Source organism: Mastacembelus armatus, chromosome 1 (assembly GCF_900324485.2).
Source record: "Mastacembelus armatus chromosome 1, fMasArm1.2, whole genome shotgun sequence".
NCBI lineage: Eukaryota > Metazoa > Chordata > Actinopteri > Synbranchiformes > Mastacembelidae > Mastacembelus > Mastacembelus armatus.
This window is the reverse complement of record NC_046633.1, coordinates 13,403,707-13,422,874: the sequence shown is the minus strand read 5'-3', so window position 1 is coordinate 13,422,874 and position 19,168 is coordinate 13,403,707. Positions and strand designations below refer to the sequence as shown.

The 19,168-nt window shown below is 40.2% G+C and overlaps 1 protein-coding gene across 2 annotated transcripts in view; it reads left to right on the top strand.

Annotated features, from left to right (window-relative positions):
- Nucleotides 1-3,869: 3,869 nt before the first annotated feature.
- LOC113127890 (E3 ubiquitin-protein ligase DTX4-like) overlaps nt 3,870-19,168 on the top strand; it is a 31,596-nt gene continuing 16,297 nt past the window's right edge. The window contains exons 1-2 of one of the 2 annotated variants that reach the window (XM_026302780.1): nt 3,870-4,177; nt 5,278-5,504. In XM_026302780.1, coding sequence (XP_026158565.1) covers nt 5,294-5,504 — 211 coding nt within the window. In that variant the 5' untranslated portion in view covers nt 3,870-4,177; nt 5,278-5,293. Of the gene's footprint in view, nt 4,178-4,325; nt 5,011-5,277; nt 5,505-19,168 lie in introns of those variants that run through there. The other variant, XM_026302779.2, reaches the window with a different exon arrangement.

The following is a 19,168-nucleotide window of genomic DNA, read 5'->3' as shown; positions in this document are numbered from 1 at the left end:
CATCCATCCATCCATCTTCTATACCCGCTTTTCCTGGTTCAGGGTCACGGGGATCTGCTGGAGCCTATCCCAGCTCTCTCTCGGGTGGAAGGCAGGGGTACACCCTGGACAGGTCACCAGTCTGTCGCAGGGCCACATATAGACACACAAAGACAGACAACCTCACACACTCACACTCACTCCTACGGGCAATTTTAGAGTCACCAATCAACCTAACATGCATGTTTTTTGGACTGTGGGAGGAAACCGGAGTACCCGGAGTAAACCCACGCAAGCACAGGGAGAACATGCAAACTCCACACAGAAAGGCCGGGATGCTAACCACTCAGCCACCATGCTGCCGTGTGTAGAATCATCGCTTACAATTCTTCCATCCATCCATCATCTATACCCGCTTATTCCTAACCAGGGTCACAGGGATCTGCTGGAGCCTATCCCAGCTCTCTTTGGATATAAGGCAGGGGTACACCCTGGACAGATCACCAGTGGCTTTGAATTCATTTAATCCCAATTAGTCAAAAAGATTTCCTCTAGATCATAGGTCACTAACAGGCGGACCGCGGTCCGGGTGCGGACCCAGAAGCTGCCCCATACGGACCCGGACGTACAGCCAAAACAGAAGATTGTGATTTAAAACCTAACGGGGCGCTTCTATTTCCACCCGCGCAGCTTTTTTAGACTTTACAGTAGTGGAAACGCACAGACCATTTGCATGTGAGTTGAGCCATCCCACGTGATACCAGTCAGCCAATCAAGTCTGTGCATCCCAGGCGGTAAACATTACGACTCTACAGTGTAAACAGCGCTAGAGGCAAGTTACACATGAAAACAGTGTTGCCAACTTAGCGACTTTGTCGCTATATTTAGCGAGTATTCAGACCCCTCTAGCGACACTTTTAAAGCGACTAGCGACAAATCTGGCGACTTTTTCTGGTGTTACTTGAGACTTTTGGAGACTCTGATGTGTCTGTACTGCACCATTCTTACACTTCTCAATTTGCCGCAGTAAAACGGCAAATCAGCTGCAGCCGCGAGCCCCGTCCCAAAAACAGGCGACCCAGTCCTCTCGCAGCAGTCCCTCCCTCCCAGCTGCAGTCACAGCAGGAAGTGTTCACGCCTCCGGGTCCCGACTGCAAATGAATCGCGCGTGCGATCATGTATGTGTGTGATCTGTACTGATGCATGGCATAATAAAAAAATAAAATAAAAAAAGGTAAAATGTTCTTTGTCTAAAATAAATCACTGAATTTGACTCAAACAGCCTCAGTCATTTACAGCAAGGCAAATGTATTTATTTCTGAGAACTTATTAACTGCAGGCCGTCATGCTACATTATATGGCACAGTACAAATATTTTGAGTGTCCCTTATTCTGTCCCTTATTTCTTATAAAGAATCACAATTGTCTCTTACTTTCCATTTCTGAAGTTGGCAAAAGCGTCCATCACAATTAAAGCATGTGCCATGGATATTATGCAAATAGGGCGATGACGTCATTCAGCGACTTCTAGCGACTTTTAGGACAGCCAATAGCTACTTTCCTTACTGACGAGTTGGCAACACTGCGTGAAAAGACAGTACAAAGAAAAAGAAAGAGAGCGATACACGTAGAAAACAAAGGGAGAGAAACTGTAAAGTGAGACGGAGAAAGAGAGAGAACTTAGTTAATGAGAGAACATTATACATATCTACAGCCATACATATATGTTCAGTTGTGTGTTACATGACAATAAATATAGTCAGAATATTGAATACCTCTGGTCTAGATCCCTATATCTAGTTTCCCAATCCTGGTTTCCATAATATAGTGAATTAATGCTCATTTAACTGCCCTTGTTTCTTGACTTGTACTCAAAAATGATTTAAAGCTCCATTCCTGACCTGCCTCCTGTACTACTCCTCTTAGAATGTCTCTCTCTGTATTGTATCTGCGGCATTGCATAATAACATGTTCAACATCTTCCAGAGTGCCACACCACTGGCAAAGATCTGTCTGTCCCCACTAAATACAGAATTGATCTTACACCTCCATGTGCAATCCTTAACTGTGTGACTATCACCTCCTCTCTCTTCCTAAAGCCTGTTCCTCTGATCTGTTATCCTCTTACATTAACTGATTTCTGTATCCTATAGTAATGTCTCCCTTTCGTGTCTAAATCTCATTCTCTCTACCCTGTAATGTTAATTGCTGTTCCAATTAATAATTTTGCCTCTCCCCTACCATAGGAATCCAAAAAACTGAATGTCTACACCCAACATTTGCAACTGTAATAACATTATGTGTATTTCTGTCATAAGGTCTTCTCTAACAGTCTGTACTGACGTTAAACCCCTAAGTGCTGCTGCTGAATCTGAGCAAATAACAGTTTTTAGTGGCTTAACCTGTTCTACACAATGAAGACCAAAAATAATAGCAACAATCTCTGCTGTAGATATTGAGTTTATCAGTTAATCTGTTGGATATATTGATATTACATTCTGCAATGTGTTACATATTTCTACATGTGCATTATCTGGATTCTTAGAGCCATCTGTATATATTGTGATATATTTGTAAAACTGTCTGTCTAAATAATTATCGACTGGATATTATCAATGTCTACCCAACTCTTCTTGTCTTTCAGCAGTTGTAAGTCAACATGAACATCTGGGAGAATCCATGGGCACACATTACTTAATATTACAGATGGACTATAATTGTGTACCCCTGCCCTCCACCTGAAAGAGAGCTGGGATAGCAGATACCTGTGACCTGGTTAATCCCGGTTAAGCAACAAGCGGGTATAGAAAATGGATGGATGAACATTGTAAATGCTTTAGTCGCTATGGCTTCAGTTGGCCACCAGATGTCACTGTTCTTAGTTAGACTGAAGCCTCGTTGTCGACACAATTAGAAAGAAAGCCTCAGCGCTTCATGAGGCTTCACCTGCCCATCATTAGAATTTGTTGAGAATTGTTTGCTTCTGTCTGGCTGCCTCAGCTGACCAACCCTGCATCAGACTAGGGTTATGACCTACAGAAATCACAGAAATAAATGTGGAAATGTAGAAATAGATAAATAAATGAAAGAAGAAAATTTACAACATATATAGATTTATTCTTTCATTTCTGAATTCAGTTATTCGTTTTTGTATTTATCTGCGCATTTATTTAGATATGCATGTCTACTAATGTCATTTTTTTACCTAAAATTTAAAATTGACTGAGAGATATCGATTGATATTGATTGCAATAAAATGAACTAAAATTCAGTAACGCTTATTGGTCGGCAAAACCACACATTGGGTTGCAGGTGCATTCACTTCTATACCTGCTTCCCGCATGCTGTCTTGTGTTGCTCTGTATTGTTGTTAAAACTCTTTCCACATTGAAATACACCCTTTCTAGAAATTCCTTCAAAAATTCCTGGCCTGCGCCAAACCTCCATGATTTCTACTGTAACCTCCACCCGAAAACGTGATGTTAGATTTCCTATTTTTCCAGCAGGTGGCAGCATGTGAACTTCACAAAAAGTGCCCAAGTGCCTGCAAGAAACATCTTTTAACATTACTCAAAAAAAAGGTTTCTTAAAGTGGCGAAATTAATGGTACTACATTTGCCGTTACTGTAACACAGTAGACAGCATTACTTATTTAATAATTCTTCACTCACACAAATGTACAAGGGGAGCAGTCCTATTACAAAGGCAGAGAAAATACGAAATCAGTGAAAGGCATATGAAGCCAAGGGTAGGGGGTTGTCCTGGCTTTGAATGTTTTGGGAGGCCCTCCGTCGTCTTTTGGTTCGCGGACTACCATCAACATGGGGGGTGTGGTGACGGAGAAAGAGTTTTGAGGGGGGCGGAGGGGGGATCCAGTCCTTCCAGTCCGTTGTAGCATGAAAGCAAGTTTTTCGACAAGGGGAAGATGGAGGCGGTGGGATAGTATTAAACATGGGAGTTTATTTCAACGCATCGTGTGCATGTAATTTTACTGGCTCTTACCCATTCCCCACAGGGGATGTAGCTCCTCTCGGCCGGATTTTGCTTTATATTACAAAGAGATACAGGGGTTAACAGAAAGGAAGGACGAGCCATGCTGGAGCCAAAACGGTAGATTTAATTTAAGAAGAGGTCTGCCTGGGATTTTATTCCAAGAGTCTTGGACAAGGAGAGTGGAGTCAGAAGTTTATATCAACAGGTGAATGTTTGATCCAGTTCCTAGGCTTTCTGTTCAGCGATGAAAACAGCGATGCATAAACCTGAAGGTGTCAGCACCATCAGTTGGTGCAGGGGCTACCAGGACAAAACCACTGCAAGTATATTTGCACTATATTACTGACGCTGTAACAAAAGCAGAAATACGATACAGACGTGAAGGACTGTCGTCGCTACAAACCCCTTACAGAAACACACAAAAGCTTCGTAATGTGCGAGCTGGACTGTTCGTTGTGTCTGGGATTAAAGCCTTTGGTGGTGTCTTCTGGGATCCAGACCAGTTTAACCTGTTCTGATCTGACCCGGGTTTTGGGAGTCGTTACTACTGAGTTTGCGCTGTAGGAAGCCACTACTTTGTCAACATTTCGTATGCTAACATTACGCCCCAAACAACGGAAGAAAAAATTAGACACCCTCGTTGTTGGTTTTTAGGCTAGCTTTGTCGGGATTTACCTTCTGATAGTTGTAACCACCGCTCCACATAAAGTGACCACCGTGGAGTTGCCTTTTAACTTGTCTCCGAATATTTTCCTTCCGCCGAGGCAGCGGTCTCAGAGAACGAAAAGGCCGTGACTTCAGACCCGACTGGCCGGAGAAGCTAACAGTGGGTCTGGGACCAGGACCAGCAAAATAGAAAGCGCAACATTTAGGCCGCTTTTTTGTCGCTTTACCGTTTTACCATCGTATTACGGTGCTATAACACAGACTGACGAGCGAGGACACGGGTTTCCTTCTCTCCTTGGCCATGCGAGGAACTCGGTGCGTCGTGAAAGAATGCGTCGCTTTCTCCCGGCGTTAGCTCAGCCGCCTTTCCATGTAAGACACCAAACCTGGCTTTGTTTGTTGTTGGAGTAACACTACAATGGGTCTTACGAGGGTGAAACACAGCCATACACTCAGAAAGGACCTGTTTATAATCGATATCGAAGGAAAAGGGCTTTTGTGTAACGTGTTTACCGTGTGACTGGCCTCTGCTTTTGGCAGGCATTGTTTTGGCAAACAAACCCCTCACTCAAGACCCAGGGACTTATCCGCACTTTAAATAACAAATAAGTGTAATTTCATCATTCATTCTCTCTTCAGGGCCAACAGTAACACTATGCTCCTGGCCTCTGCTGTGGTGGTGTGGGAATGGCTGAATGAACACAACCGGTGGCGGCCATACAGTCCCGCCGTCTCCCACCAGATAGAGGCGGCCATCCGGAGCAGCGACCCCCGCGGAGGAAGCGTGGTCCTCGGCCAGGTGGACAGCCGTCTCTCGCCGTACATCATAGATCTCCAGTCCATGCATCAGTTTAGACAGGACACAGGTAAGAGTGCTGGGATCGATAATAGGTGGAGGGAGAGGATCCACTGTGTAAGGATGTCAAGGATGTTCAGGGTTTTACTTCAGGATGCAGGGCCATAAAAGTATCATGGTAGTATAGGAGAATACTATAGCTGGCTTTAAATTAATGGTGTACTTTGCTTTACAGTTAGAGTTTTTGTTTTTGCTTTCTTTCTATCAATTGTGGATTTTTAACATGGTACACATAGATCATTGCTGACCCAAAAACACATCACTTTGTATTTATAGTCTGTGCCTCTATTCATTGTAAAGATGAAATCTTATCAGCCTGGACCTCTCATGGAAGACATTTACAATGTCATTCAAGATTCGGTGGATTTGCTTGTTTTTCATAGCATATCATTTTGTATTTGTAAGTCTACTTCTGTGTCTGCTCATTTTTAGCATAGCTATGTATTAGTTTCATTAGTGTCATCAACTCACAGAGTGTGCTGAGGTTTAACTGAAATGTGAACAGCAAGAATGAAATGGTAAGTTGAGGTATAGATTGTTTTATGATGACTTGTGTACACAGGGCTGAAAGTAGATGAAGTGATTAGAATAGAATCTGCAACAGTGATTTTGTCCTCAAACTCAGCAGATGTTGATTGTAAGTAAGTTGATTTGTTGAAGACCCAGTCCATAATTGCTTCAATCAGTTAAAAAGTTGAGCCATATGAACATGTATAACTGGAAGGTTCTAGGTAAAAGATTGTCATAATTGTGAATTGCATGTTGGCGACATCATTATAGTCAGTGCTTCATAGCTTTTAGCTTATGAGAAAATGTAGGAAAAAATGTTTATGTCTCTTTAGTAGTGATCGCATTCTGGCCCCATTTGAACTGTTGGTGATGGAGCCACTCTGTATGCTTACATTTGAGCATTTAAGTACATTTTAGGTGACAAGTCACAGCAACAGACTTATTGCTAATGAATTTAATACTGTTTATCCATTTGGACAGGATTACAACTGAACATGTATTATAAAATATGCGATGTGTGCGTGTGTGGTTAAATAGGCCAAAATATTTGGAAATAGCATATAGGATTACAAACATGACCAGGCTTGTATGGCAACGAGAATCTAGTATTACACTGGGCTGCGTGATTCTGGGTAAACCATGACTCACCATTTTTTTTCACTGAGCATTGAGATCATAATTTTCTCTCATGATTCCTGAGAAATTTATCCTAGCCAGCCAGACTAACTCTTATCATACTCCATACAAAGAATTAGTCTGGAATCTCTTCGGTTGAGATCAATTTCCAGGGGGCGGGTCAGTGGACACAGAATAAACCAATCAGAGAAACTAATTATATGATATTGCGTCCAGTAGAGACACTAGGAAATGACTGTTGTCGTTTTTGTTGTAAAAACATGAGAATACACAATGTTATCACCAATTCTGTCCAATTATTTGAACAGGGTAAACAGCAAAAGCCAGTTGTAAAAAGATTTGCGTTGGCATTGAGAAATGTTACAAACAAGTCAGTTCCTATGTGCAAGGTTTGTTTAAATCTGGTTGGATGACTGGAGCATGAAGCCCGCCCCATTGCTGATAAATGGCTGTGGTCGGCCCCGTTCATATGAGGCCGGAGGCAAAGACTCCCTATGGCAGGAGTTCCAGACCCACATCCTATCGCTAAGAACGGAGTGGGTCTGGCTGGCCAGGCTAGAGCCACTTATTTCTGTCTTTATGTTTTGCGTTATATGCTGTTACATTCAGCACTAATACCATAGCTCTGCTGATGTGAGGTGGGAAAGATGTTGGAAAGGTGTGTATTAGGGAGTGATAAGGGTTGTACATGTACCTTGGACAGGCCTTAAATCCTATGTAAAGTCTTATAGTTCTTCTTCATGGTGTAGAGCAGTCCTGTAATTTGTTGATACAGCTTAGTGTTGAAATAGAGAGTGCTAGATTTGATGTAGTGGATTTCCCTGCTAACACAAGTTTGTTGTCACATAACTTCAAAATCCCCTTTTTTTTCTTTCGGCTTCTCCCATTTGGGATCAGTTGGATCAATTTGTCCTCGTGATTATTTGGTACCACTTTTACATCGGATGCCCTTCCTGACGCAACCTCCATAGCTGAGGCTAGCGGTCCCTGGTCTTCCAAGTTGGTCTCCTATCCAAGTGCTAACAAGACATGGCCCTGCTTAGCTTCCAAGATTGGACACTAGCAGGCACTCCCACATGGGTGTGGCGGCTCAACTATGAAATCACATAACAGTATGAATTGTAAACCCTCAGTCATGCAAGCCTAGAATCACAATATTGAGTGCTATGTTAGTTTGGACTAATATTTGCTATACTATAAATAATTTCTTGGTTTTAAATCTCTGATGCACTGAAAATGCTATGTAATATATCTGTGTCAGTGTTGTTTTACTGATATTTATTAGTTGTTGTAACTCTTGTTTTCAGTCTGACCTTTTTTCAAGGTTCAGACAGTTGCTTCTGCTAGAGAGGGAGAGAGAGAAAGTGTTTGTCTGTGGTGCGTTCAGAACCAACAGTATGATGATCCTGAGCAGCTGTGAATGACCATTGTACCATTGGGTTAGCAGCATTCCTTAGCCCTTGTCTGTTATCACTACACACATTCACATAGCAGCTGCACACAAAGAAAAGAAACACAGAGCCCTGGTATTTGTCAAAAGAATGGAATATTTCAAGACCTAATGAGCAAAGAGTTCACTTTAGCTGTCCCCCTTCTGGGTGTCCTGTCGCCATCTCTTTCTTCCTCTTTCCCTTCCTTTCTCTCTCTGTCTCTCTCTTTTATTCCTCCTTCCTCTCCCTCTCTTTTGTATGAGTATTTAGTTTCATCAAAAGGCTGAGGTCCCAAGGGCCTTTTGATTTTGGCTTCAACATGGAAGAGATAGAAAGATACATGTGTGTGCCGTAGGGAGTTGTAGAAGGAATGGGAGGGGTTGTTGCAAAAGGACTGAGATAATTGGAAAGTCTGTTTTCTCTGCCTCACCCTCCCTCACTCTTTCTGCCTTTCGCTCCTCCACCATTGTTGGATTTTGCCGAACAGATGTGAATTACTTCATTGTAACTGCAAGACACACTCACACACACAAGGGGAAAATCTGAGAGTTCTGAGAAGCAGAACAGATTTCAGAAGCAGATGGGAGGGGTTGCTAGGGTGGGGGGGGGTCACTGGTTGTTGCAAGTTCATTAAAGTGGAAGATGGAGGGAGGAAGGAAAAAGGAAAAAAAGGTAAAGGGGAGCAGACACAGACAAAGTTGGATTCTTTCCATTTCCATTCAGGACCCAGTTCTATCCTGGCAAAATACCACAATTTTCTCTGATGCTCATGGACAATTAATCTATTTATTTCTTGTTGCTCTTTAGACTTTTTAAGGAGTAATCTACAAACATAGCACTGAGTGCTCAGACAAATGACCATTAGCTGATTGACTTTTGCTAACATGCATTAAGTTTGAGTGTGGATAAACTTTTCAGGAGAGGGGTTTTTGTCTTTAATGTGTATGTGATGTGACAAATATGGGGAGTGAGAGAGGGTAAGACATGAAACCAAGCCCTGAGGAACATTGCTGGGCTGTGAAGCAGTTTTGGCATAGTGGCCAAAGGTTTGCAACAATTTCATCACATGTCAAGTACTAGCCTAAAAAGTATTTTTCTAGTAGACAGTCACTGGAAAAGGAGCAGCTGTGAGAGGGTGAATACAAGATTTTTTTATTATCAGAATTTTATCCACTTGGTCCAGCATAATTTGAAAAGTCTAGAGGAGTCCTAGCATATTGTTATTTAACCTTATTCATATACATATATGTGGTATGTAACCAGCAGATAACAGGCAAATTTTGTGTGAAGAAGCACAAACATCAGGAGCCAATTAATGAGAGATCTGTACCAAAATGATTGTTCAAGTTGATGTGTGTGGTCTACTTATTTAAAGACTGAAAGTGACAGCCCATAGTTTTAAGGGAACCTGCAGTTTTTGAAAGAACCTTGTAAATAGTGTAGTTTGCTTAAAAATGAAAAAAACATGTACACAAGGTTTTAGTCTTGGTTCATTTTGCAGTGAAACGAATTGATTAAAATTGTGAATCATCTGTAAGCTTGAAAAAAATAGACTGCATTTTTTGCCCTGTAATGTTCTTCAAAAGAAACCTGGTAGCTGCGCTCTCTTCAAGCTCCAAGCTTCTGAGCTCAGCCTTTCAAGCTACAGGTTGTACATGTTAATTACTTGACTAGTAAAATTGCACTGTGTCATCAGCCAAAAAAAAATGAGAATGTGTCTTTACAGTCATATATAGAAAGCAGTCTGCCCTACTGCTCTGTATTTGAACGTTATTCATGTTCATACTTAAAAATATAGATTTTCTTTCATCCCAAACTAACAGGAAATATAATACACGGTGCTTCTTGTATACTAGAGGATGAATTAGTTTTGATGAACTTTCCTCAGTTACTACCACTTTATTCATAGTGATATTATTTTGCAAGTGGGAGTAGAAAAAATATTACATTAATAAAAAACATGACCTTTAAAGTTTGAGTTTATAACCATTTGGGACGTGTAACCAACAGAAATATGGTCATATGAGTGTTGCTTACTCTGATCACATACAGTTGTCTCAGTGTCTGGAGTTACAAACTGGGTTTGAGGTTCGTTTTAGTCAGTTCCTCAGTGTACAATGGAGTGCATGATAGACATCTTGGTTAAGCTAACCGGAGCTGCAATGAGATGTTAAGGGTGGAAGGTGGGAAATGAATGTCACTCTATCAGTAAATATTCTATGTAAGTCGGAAATTACTAAATTCAGACCACTTGGGCTGCAACCACTGAGAGAAGCGTGAAATTTATGAAATGCAAATAAGCTTACATAGCTTTTTGCATTTTGTGACGTGTGTAAAAATGAGAAAAATCTATTTAAATTTTATTTTGGAGAAGCATTTTTTTCTAATTCTGAGGGCATCTTTTTTTCTCCAGCTGCATGTTGCTTCTCTCACTCCAGCTGGTCCTCCTGAAGGAGACATTCCCAGACCCCCCTAATGCCCAGGGTCGTTAGGGTCAGGATAGAGGGGGGGGTAAGGGTTGTTGGGGCCTCCCTAGAGATGAAGGGGAGGGGAAGGAATCAAATATTTACACTGATTACAAACCATGTTACAACAGGATTACAGAATAAGTTTAGATGCACTGCAGTAACCTGTGTTTAAAAGCTAGTATATAGGAGATTTGTGGACTGACAGTGCAATGAAATACCAGGCTCTGTAGTGAAAAATCACTAGTTTTCCTGTCAGTGCAAACATGTTTGAAGTTTACAAAAAGTCACTAACCTGAATAGTGGAAGAAGGGTAGCTGATACTAATGGTAGGTACTGACCCTCCTGATTGTGCCCATAACAGAGTATGAAACAACAAAAGCTGGTACTGAATGTCTCATCAGATTCATAATCTTTGGCCATATAGTTCCTGATGCAAATTATTTTTGTTAATTAGAATGTTTGTAAATGTATTAAAAAGGAAAAACCGAAATATCACATTGACATAAGTATTCAGACCTTTTTCAGCAAAACATGAAAATTAGTTCAGGTTCCTCCTATTTCTCTTGACCTGTACTGAGATGTTTCTGCACCTTGATTGGAGTCCACCTATGGTAATTTAAATTGATTGGACGTTGTTCTGTAGAAGGCCTCACAGCTGGCAATGCGTATCAGAGCAATAACCAAGCCATGAAGTCAAAGGGACTGCCTGCTGAGCTCAGAGACAGAATAGGCACAGAGCTGAGGAAGGCTAGAAAGAAATTTTGCTGCACTGAAGGCTCCCATGAGCACAGTGGCCTCCAAAATACTCAAATGGAAGAGGTTTGGCGCAACCAGGCCTCTTCCGAAAGCTGGTCATCCAGCCAAACTGAGCAATAGTGGGAAAAGGGCCTTTGTAAGAGAGGCAACCAAGAGTCGGAGCTCCAGAGATCATGTGTGGAGATGGGACAAAGTTCCAGCAGGACAACCTTCACTGCCCTTAATGGCAGAGTGGCTAGATGGAAGCCTCTCCTCAGTGCAATGCACATGAAAGTGTGCTTGGAGTTTGCAAAAAAGCACCTGAAGGACTGTGAGGAACAAGATTCTTTGGTCTGATGAAACCAACATTGAACTGTTTGGCCTCAATTATAAAGGTTGTGTCTGGAGGAAACCAGGCATCTCTCATCAGCTGCACAATAGCAACTAAGTACAGAGTAAAGAGTCTGAATATGTAAATGTAGTATTTCAGTTTTTTTCTTCTTAATTAATTTACAGACATTCCTAAAATTCTGTTTTCACCTAGTTATTATAGGGTATTGAGTTTAGATTAATGAGAATAAAATGAGTTTAAGCAATTGTACCAGGCTGTAACATAATAATAGTGAAGGGGGTCTGAATACTCTCTGAATGCATTGTATATGGAGTTCTACCTCTTACCATACTCTCTCTTTTCTTCTTCATCTACCTTTTTCTCTGCTTTTCTCTCACACTCTCTCTGAAGCTGAAAATTGATTTGGAACTCAAAACCCAAGGGAGTGGACTCTTTCTGCTGAAACATGTTAGAGACAAAGATGGTGAGTTGTAAGTTAGGGGGGTGGGAGTCAAGAAAGGATGGAGAGGGCAACAGAAAGTTAAACAACATGGAATATTACACCTGTGAGATTCAGCAGGAAAAGATGACAGCTTAAAAGTGAGATGTAGAAAGGAGCTGAAGTCAGGTGAAAAGAAGGAAGATAAAAGTGAAAATAGTTGACAGCACCTGACAGAGAAATTAAAATGCGAGAATGAAAGAGTAAAGACATTTGCGACCACTTTAGATATCTTGAAATCCCTGACACTGGGTGAGAGGTGGACTGCACCCTGGACAGATCCCCCAATCTTATCACAATATACTATTATTTTCAAGATCACTTATATAACAGATGCACTAAATTCACACTATTCCTCAGTAGAACAAACTTCATGTTAGCATATGGGATTTAGTCTGTTCTGTCTGTGCACACATCATAAATTGTCTGAAAATAGTGGGAAGGAAACCCAGAAGACGGCAGCTCAGTTAGCACTGTTGCCTCACAGCAAGAAGGGCCCAGATTCGCAACCCGCCAGGGACCTTTCTGTGTGGGATTTGCATGTTCTCCCCGTGCTTGTGTGGGTTAACTCCGGGGACTGCGATTTCCTCTAACAGTCCAAAAACATGTATGTTAGATTGATTGGTGACTCTAAATTGCTTATAGGAGTGAGTGTGAGTCTGTGAGGTTGTTCATCTCTATGTGGCCCTGTGATGGACTGGTGTCCAGGATGTACCCCTGCCTTTCAGCCAAAGAATGCTGGGATAGGCTCCAGCAGATCCCTGTGACCCTAATTAGGAATAAGTGGGTATGGATTCCGGATGGATGGAAACCCAGAAGAAGGAAGATGGAAAAGGGTAGAGCGGTCACAGCTCTGTGTGACAAGTTACTGTGATAATAAGATTATTTTACACACAATATCAGCAAACATATATGAAAGCATGTGACAACATTATTGAATGTTTTTGTCATGTATTATTATGGCTCCATCTGTAGTCATGAGCAAAGATTCCCTCTACATTTCCATTTGACTTTAACCTGAAATTAATCTACACTGTTAGTTGTAACTTCACACCAAGACCAGACCAGTCACAACTTTTCTGTTCATAACTCAGCTTGTTAACTAGGAAACAAATGTAAACACGAAAGGCACACACACACGCACACACACATACTTTCAATCTTTGTGAGGACACTTATAGACACAAAGCATTCCCTAGACACTTACTGTAACCTTAATAATCACAACTAATTGCCTAACCCCAACCTTTACCCTAACCTTAACTCTAAACCAAATCTTAACCCTCAAATAGGAGATTGAAAGAAGTGAGGACTGGAAAATGTCCGCACCTTGCCAGAATGTCCCCACTTTGATAGAAATATACTCAAAATGGTCCTCACAAAAATAGAAGTACAAGTACACAGACAAACACAGGGAAATGACTGCCTGGGACTCATGTGATAGGGTTTAGTGGGCTTACAGGGAGGTGATGGAATCCATAAAAAATAGAAATGTGAATGGAGAAATGACATTGGTGACAGAACGTGGTTAGTTTGAGGTTTTGGTCATGATCTGATAATTGACCTGATTGATCTGACGTGAGTTGGCCTAACTATAGAAGTGCAGTAATAAATGACCGAACCATTCCTTTAAACTGTGTTAAAACAACTGCATAAATATTGTAATTACCATTTTTACATTTCTGATTATTATGATGCTGCTCTGTAGCTACAGCAGGTAAAATAAGTATTGAACACATCACCATTTTTCTAATTAAATATATTTCTAAAGGTGCTATTGGCATGAAATTTTCACCAGATGTTGGTAACAACCCATGCAATCCACACATGCAAAGAAATCAAACCATAGATGTCCATAAATTCAGTTATGTGTTATAATGTGAAATGACAGGGAAAAACTATTGAATGTGCTTACTGAAATTTATTTAATACTTCATACAAAATCAAATCTATGGAAAGAAACTGAAGATCAGAGTTCATAGAAGAGGACCATGGAACCTTTAAGATTTGAAGAGAGTTTGTGTGGAAAAATGGGCCAAAATTACACCTGAGCAATGCATGCGACTAGTTTCTCCATACAGGAGGCGTCTTGAAGCTGTCAGAAAAACAGTGACATGTTCAATACTTATTTTTCCTGCTGTAGCTACAGAGCAGCATCATATTAATCAGAAACGTAACACTGTATGTAAGAAGATGATGTATCCATTGAGACTTTAACTTTGTATTACAAATTAGAATTTAGCATGAATAAATATTCTAGCCTCAACTGGTTCATAATGACAATACCTTACACATCAGCTTATGACAGATGTAGATTTAATGGTTAATGTTTTAATTATTGTTGTTTCTTCACTTCAGTCGAGCTAAGTGAAACACACCTGTTTTTATGGGCCTTTTCTCTTTTTATAAAAGTTTGTACAAAATCGGCCTGACAAGATTGCATAATTATCTAATAGCAAAGGAAAAAAAACAAAATAGGAAAGAAGCAAAAGTGAGAACAAAAGGAGAAGATGACATCAAACAGCAAAAGCAGGAGATACCAAGATAAACAAATCAAAAGAGGGAAACGAGAGAACAGAGAAAGTGGAACAGTTATGAGGAAACCAGAAAGTTAAACAAGAAGTGAAGTGAGTGTATGAAAGAAGGTTTTCTCTCAGTGGCTAAATGTCAGCGTGAATTTCTAGAAAAGTTGTTGGCTCACCCACATCATTTCAGTGTCTGTTTTCCACTCGTATTTCATATATCTACTAGGGATGGAAATTGATAAGATTTTATTTATACCAATACCTATTTTGCACCAGACAGAAAACTAGTGTTTTCAGTCATTTGAAACTGCTACCTAATACTCATCTCTTCACCCATGGGTTTGTATTGTTGGAGTTTAGGCTGTAGTTTCCTTTGTGCCAGGTCTTCCTCCTCCATCTGCTTTTTATAAGCAAAGCACTCCAGGGGTGCATGTGAACACACCTGTATAGACACAAACGTAAGTCTGGCACAGGTCACGAAGTGCGGCAAACGCAATGATTTGATAAAGACAGTATTAGAGCTCTGTCAGCTTCTAAAATGGATCAAATGAGAGAATATTTGTGTGTTCTCTAATAATTCATTCGGATTCATCTGAATATCATTTCTGTTTTATGTTGCTGGTGGGAAAATTTGCCACAGCTTTGGCTTCTTACAACCTTTTCAGCAGTGTCAATCTCATTTTAGAGTTTTAACCTGCAACGTATCAGTTTTGTCCCTCTATCTGATCCCTTGTTCCTCTGCTACTCGAGCAGACCCGGGCCTGTTAGAGGGCAATGTGTGGAGAAGCAAAGTTAGAGGTCAAGAAATATTTATGACAAGCTCTTCAATACAAGTACAAAGATTGGCAACACAGTTTTTGACTAGGGCTGCAGAATTCTAGGTAAAAAATATATTACTATTTTTGTTTTCACTCAGAAATGAACTCAGTTTTCTGGGTAAATATGTTTTTTGGTGATTCTTGAACAATATATTGCTCTTTTTTGTTGTTTTTTTTTCCATTATAAGTTGATAAGTTGCCTTTAGAAAGATAGAACTACTGATCATTACTGAAATGGAAATAGCAAAATATATACTTTTTTTTATGCACGTTTTACCTCAAATTTGATTCCCTGAACATATTCAAAAACACACCAATTTTTGCCCCTACTTCAACAGCGTGCAAATATTTAGTTATTTAAAGCTTTTGTAAACGACCTCAAAACAATGGCTCTACAGCGCCCCCAAGAACGCTCGGCGCTTGGCTAGGCGGTCAATTCAGGGGGGCGGTCAACTCAGCGGGGGGCACTCGGGGAGGGTGTCCATTTGGGGGGTGAGTTCAAGGGGAGGCAGTCAATTCAGGGGTCCGTTCGGGGAGGCTGTTCGCTCGAGCCAAGGGCCATTTATCGCCACTTGAGGCTATATTTTCCTTTTATTTTGACAAGTTCATACAATGCTCAGTACCATCCCAGAAACAACTCATTCACAACAAAAGGGCAGGACATGTATCAATACACTGCAAGCGAAGAGGAAGAGGAAGTGATGGCTCATCCAGGCTGCTGATTTTTCCCATGATGTCAAAGATGTTGAGGCTTTCATGAGAAGTGAGATAAGCATAACCATAATCCTGACATGCATGAAGCGTGACCCTAAAATGCTCGCATGCTGGTCAGTGGGAGTGTGTGTGAGTGTGTGTGAGTGTGTGTGAGTGTGTGTGAGTGTGTGTGAGTGTGTGTGTGTGAGTGTGTGTGAGTGTGTGTGAGCGTGTGTGAGCGTGTGTGTGAGTGTGTGTGAATGTGCGTGAGTGTGAGTGTGTGAGTATGAGTGTGAGTGTGAGAGAGAGAGTGTGCATGGAGGGGTCATTGGTAGAAACAACAATAAAGACCAGATGGCCAGTCTCTTACTCCACCTGCCTCAGGCCTCTTTGTCTTCTCCCACTCTCTAATATAATTCACACACTTTCATTTCTTTGACTCCTTACCGTATTTCCCATGCTAATTTTTCCTTTTACTTTTCCTTTTTAGGAGAGAGAGAACAGTAGAAATAGGGATTTTGCCATATCATAAGATAGGCAACCCATGGACAGACATATAGATACTGTTAAAACACTCATTCCTGTAGCTTTAGCTGACAGATCCAATAACACATGCTTTTATCTGACAAGTGTTGGATAATTTATTGACATGGAGCACACCCTAGCATACCTACATTTGTAGACACATGATTACACAAATGCACACACCCAGTCTCTTGTGCTCACTAACTTAAAGTGAGTGAAGTTGAGTTTTAAAGTTGTTGCCAGGTTCCTTAGAATTACCATCCACTTATCATCATGAACAATTCAGTGTGGCCTTCTTTTCCCTAACTCAGTCATTGGTTTAAATTATATACATTTATCTACCATATGTACTATAAGGATGCACCTAGCCAACTTTTTTTCTACCAGTACCAGTTCTGGCTCTAACAAGTGTTCATTCACATTATGGACTTTGGGAATTGAAGTTGGGAGATATTTTTTATCAAATGTTTTAACTTCCAAATGTCAACAGTTATATCAACCCGAAAACTAGAAAAATTGTGTAGAAATTTTGAGTGTTCCTACTGCCTTGGGCTCATCCTGAAAAACCAAGTAGCTGCTTAGGGATGGTTCACGTGCAAGAGCACCGCATGATATCTAGTTTCCTGAAATTAATAGTCATGAAGGAGAAAGTATGCATATGTTGTGCTATACGACTGTAGACTTTTATTGTGGAAATCTTGCTGCCATTAAAAATTGCCTCTACTGTTGCAGAAAGCAGTATTCCAGAAGCCAAAGCACATGGAATGCTGAGATTATTTGATTTTATTTAATGAAAGGCTTTTATTTTAAAAATGAGTTGAAGTGCAGACCTTGAACTATGACATGTAATTGTGAATACTGATTATACTTTAAAGAGGTGAAGTAAGCCCCACTATGTAATTGCATTGCACAGCAGGCACACTAAATTAAACTGCACGATAGCACCCATGTGGTTATGTACTATTAGAGAGAACACCATTGTTGCAGTTGATTGTAGTCTCAGTTGACTCTAGAGCAGGTCCATCACGTTAAGTTACCTGAAAACGAAACTACATAAATGTGACAGGGAAATAAAAAATGCAACATTTCTCTGCATATTATAGTTGCTTTTGATTAGTAACAATTATATATTTTCCCCAAACACATAAGCATATCCTTTCTACACGTCTTTTGCTGTAGCATATACTATGAATACATATTGTATGACTTCCACAGAACTCTGTTGCATATGAGTTTCTCCATTACTGCAGCAAATGAACTACTGTACAATTATCTGCCAATATCACCTTTTTGTATTAGACTCTTGTTTACCCCTACATGCCTGCACAAGCCTCCCTCTTCTTGTCCTGGCATTGACTCAATAGTTTGTTACCCATAGAGACAGAGGTAGTTTCTGGTTGACTGGTTTACAGATTCTCCTCTCATCCATCTGTCCCACTGGTGAACAAATAGATATTGTTGTTTTATGGTTATTTATTTGTATTTTTAATTATTTACTCAGCTGTACTTTGCTTGTCTAGCTGTGCCTTTAGTGAAATATAGTAAACATAGAATATGACAGTATAATAAGAGCAAAGTGGCTGAAGTGCTTTCTAAACTGTTTATCTTCCCACTCTGCAGAGCTAAGTATCACAAGGCTAGCATTCCCCTAGTCTGTGACACTATTTTGATGAATGCACCCACTTATGTCAGAATTTTTAAAAAGACACATTTTGAAAGTCATGCATATAGTCAGAATGCTACATCAGGACATTGTTGCATATACATGTTTTCAAGTTCCTTTCTCAGACACTTTCCATGTCTTTATTCTTTATGCATGTGGATTATTTATAGGTAATTAAAAGCCAACTAACTTATGTTTTTGGAGCGTTTTAAACGAGCAGGCAATTTCTAAGAATTAGAGAAATGTAATGTAATGTAGTAAGCTGTAGTTTAAGTTCACATCTAGCACACATGAAACATGTATATAGTAGATGCTGTGAAGAGGTATGGCGTTACATCAATGTCAAAACTAGAAACCAAGGGGTGCAAAAACAGAGCAAAAAATATAGACCTACAGTTCACAGGTGCAAATATCCCACTTGCAAGCACAAATGTGAAGCTTGCGCGCACAAAAAGAAGAGCTGCGCTTATGTTTAGCATATCACAAACAGTTTTTTCCCTCCACAAATGTGTTTTTTGCTCTCCATTTGATAGTTTTCTAGTCAAAAGTCAAATTACAGATGTCTTTAATAGACTTTTGACTAGTCATAATTAAAGATATCTGAAATGCAACACACGTATGAGATATATTGTCTTTCAAAACTAATATATTACTAGTCACAATTCAATTGTAGATATCTAAAATTCGAATTCTGACTAGTCAAAATGTAATTGTAGATTTCATAAATAAATGCTACAACGGCACATTGAAGTTATATCGGATATTTAATATGGAATTGATTAGTCAAAATGTAATTGTAAATATCTGAAATGGTCACTCTTCCTAGTCAAAATGTAATTTT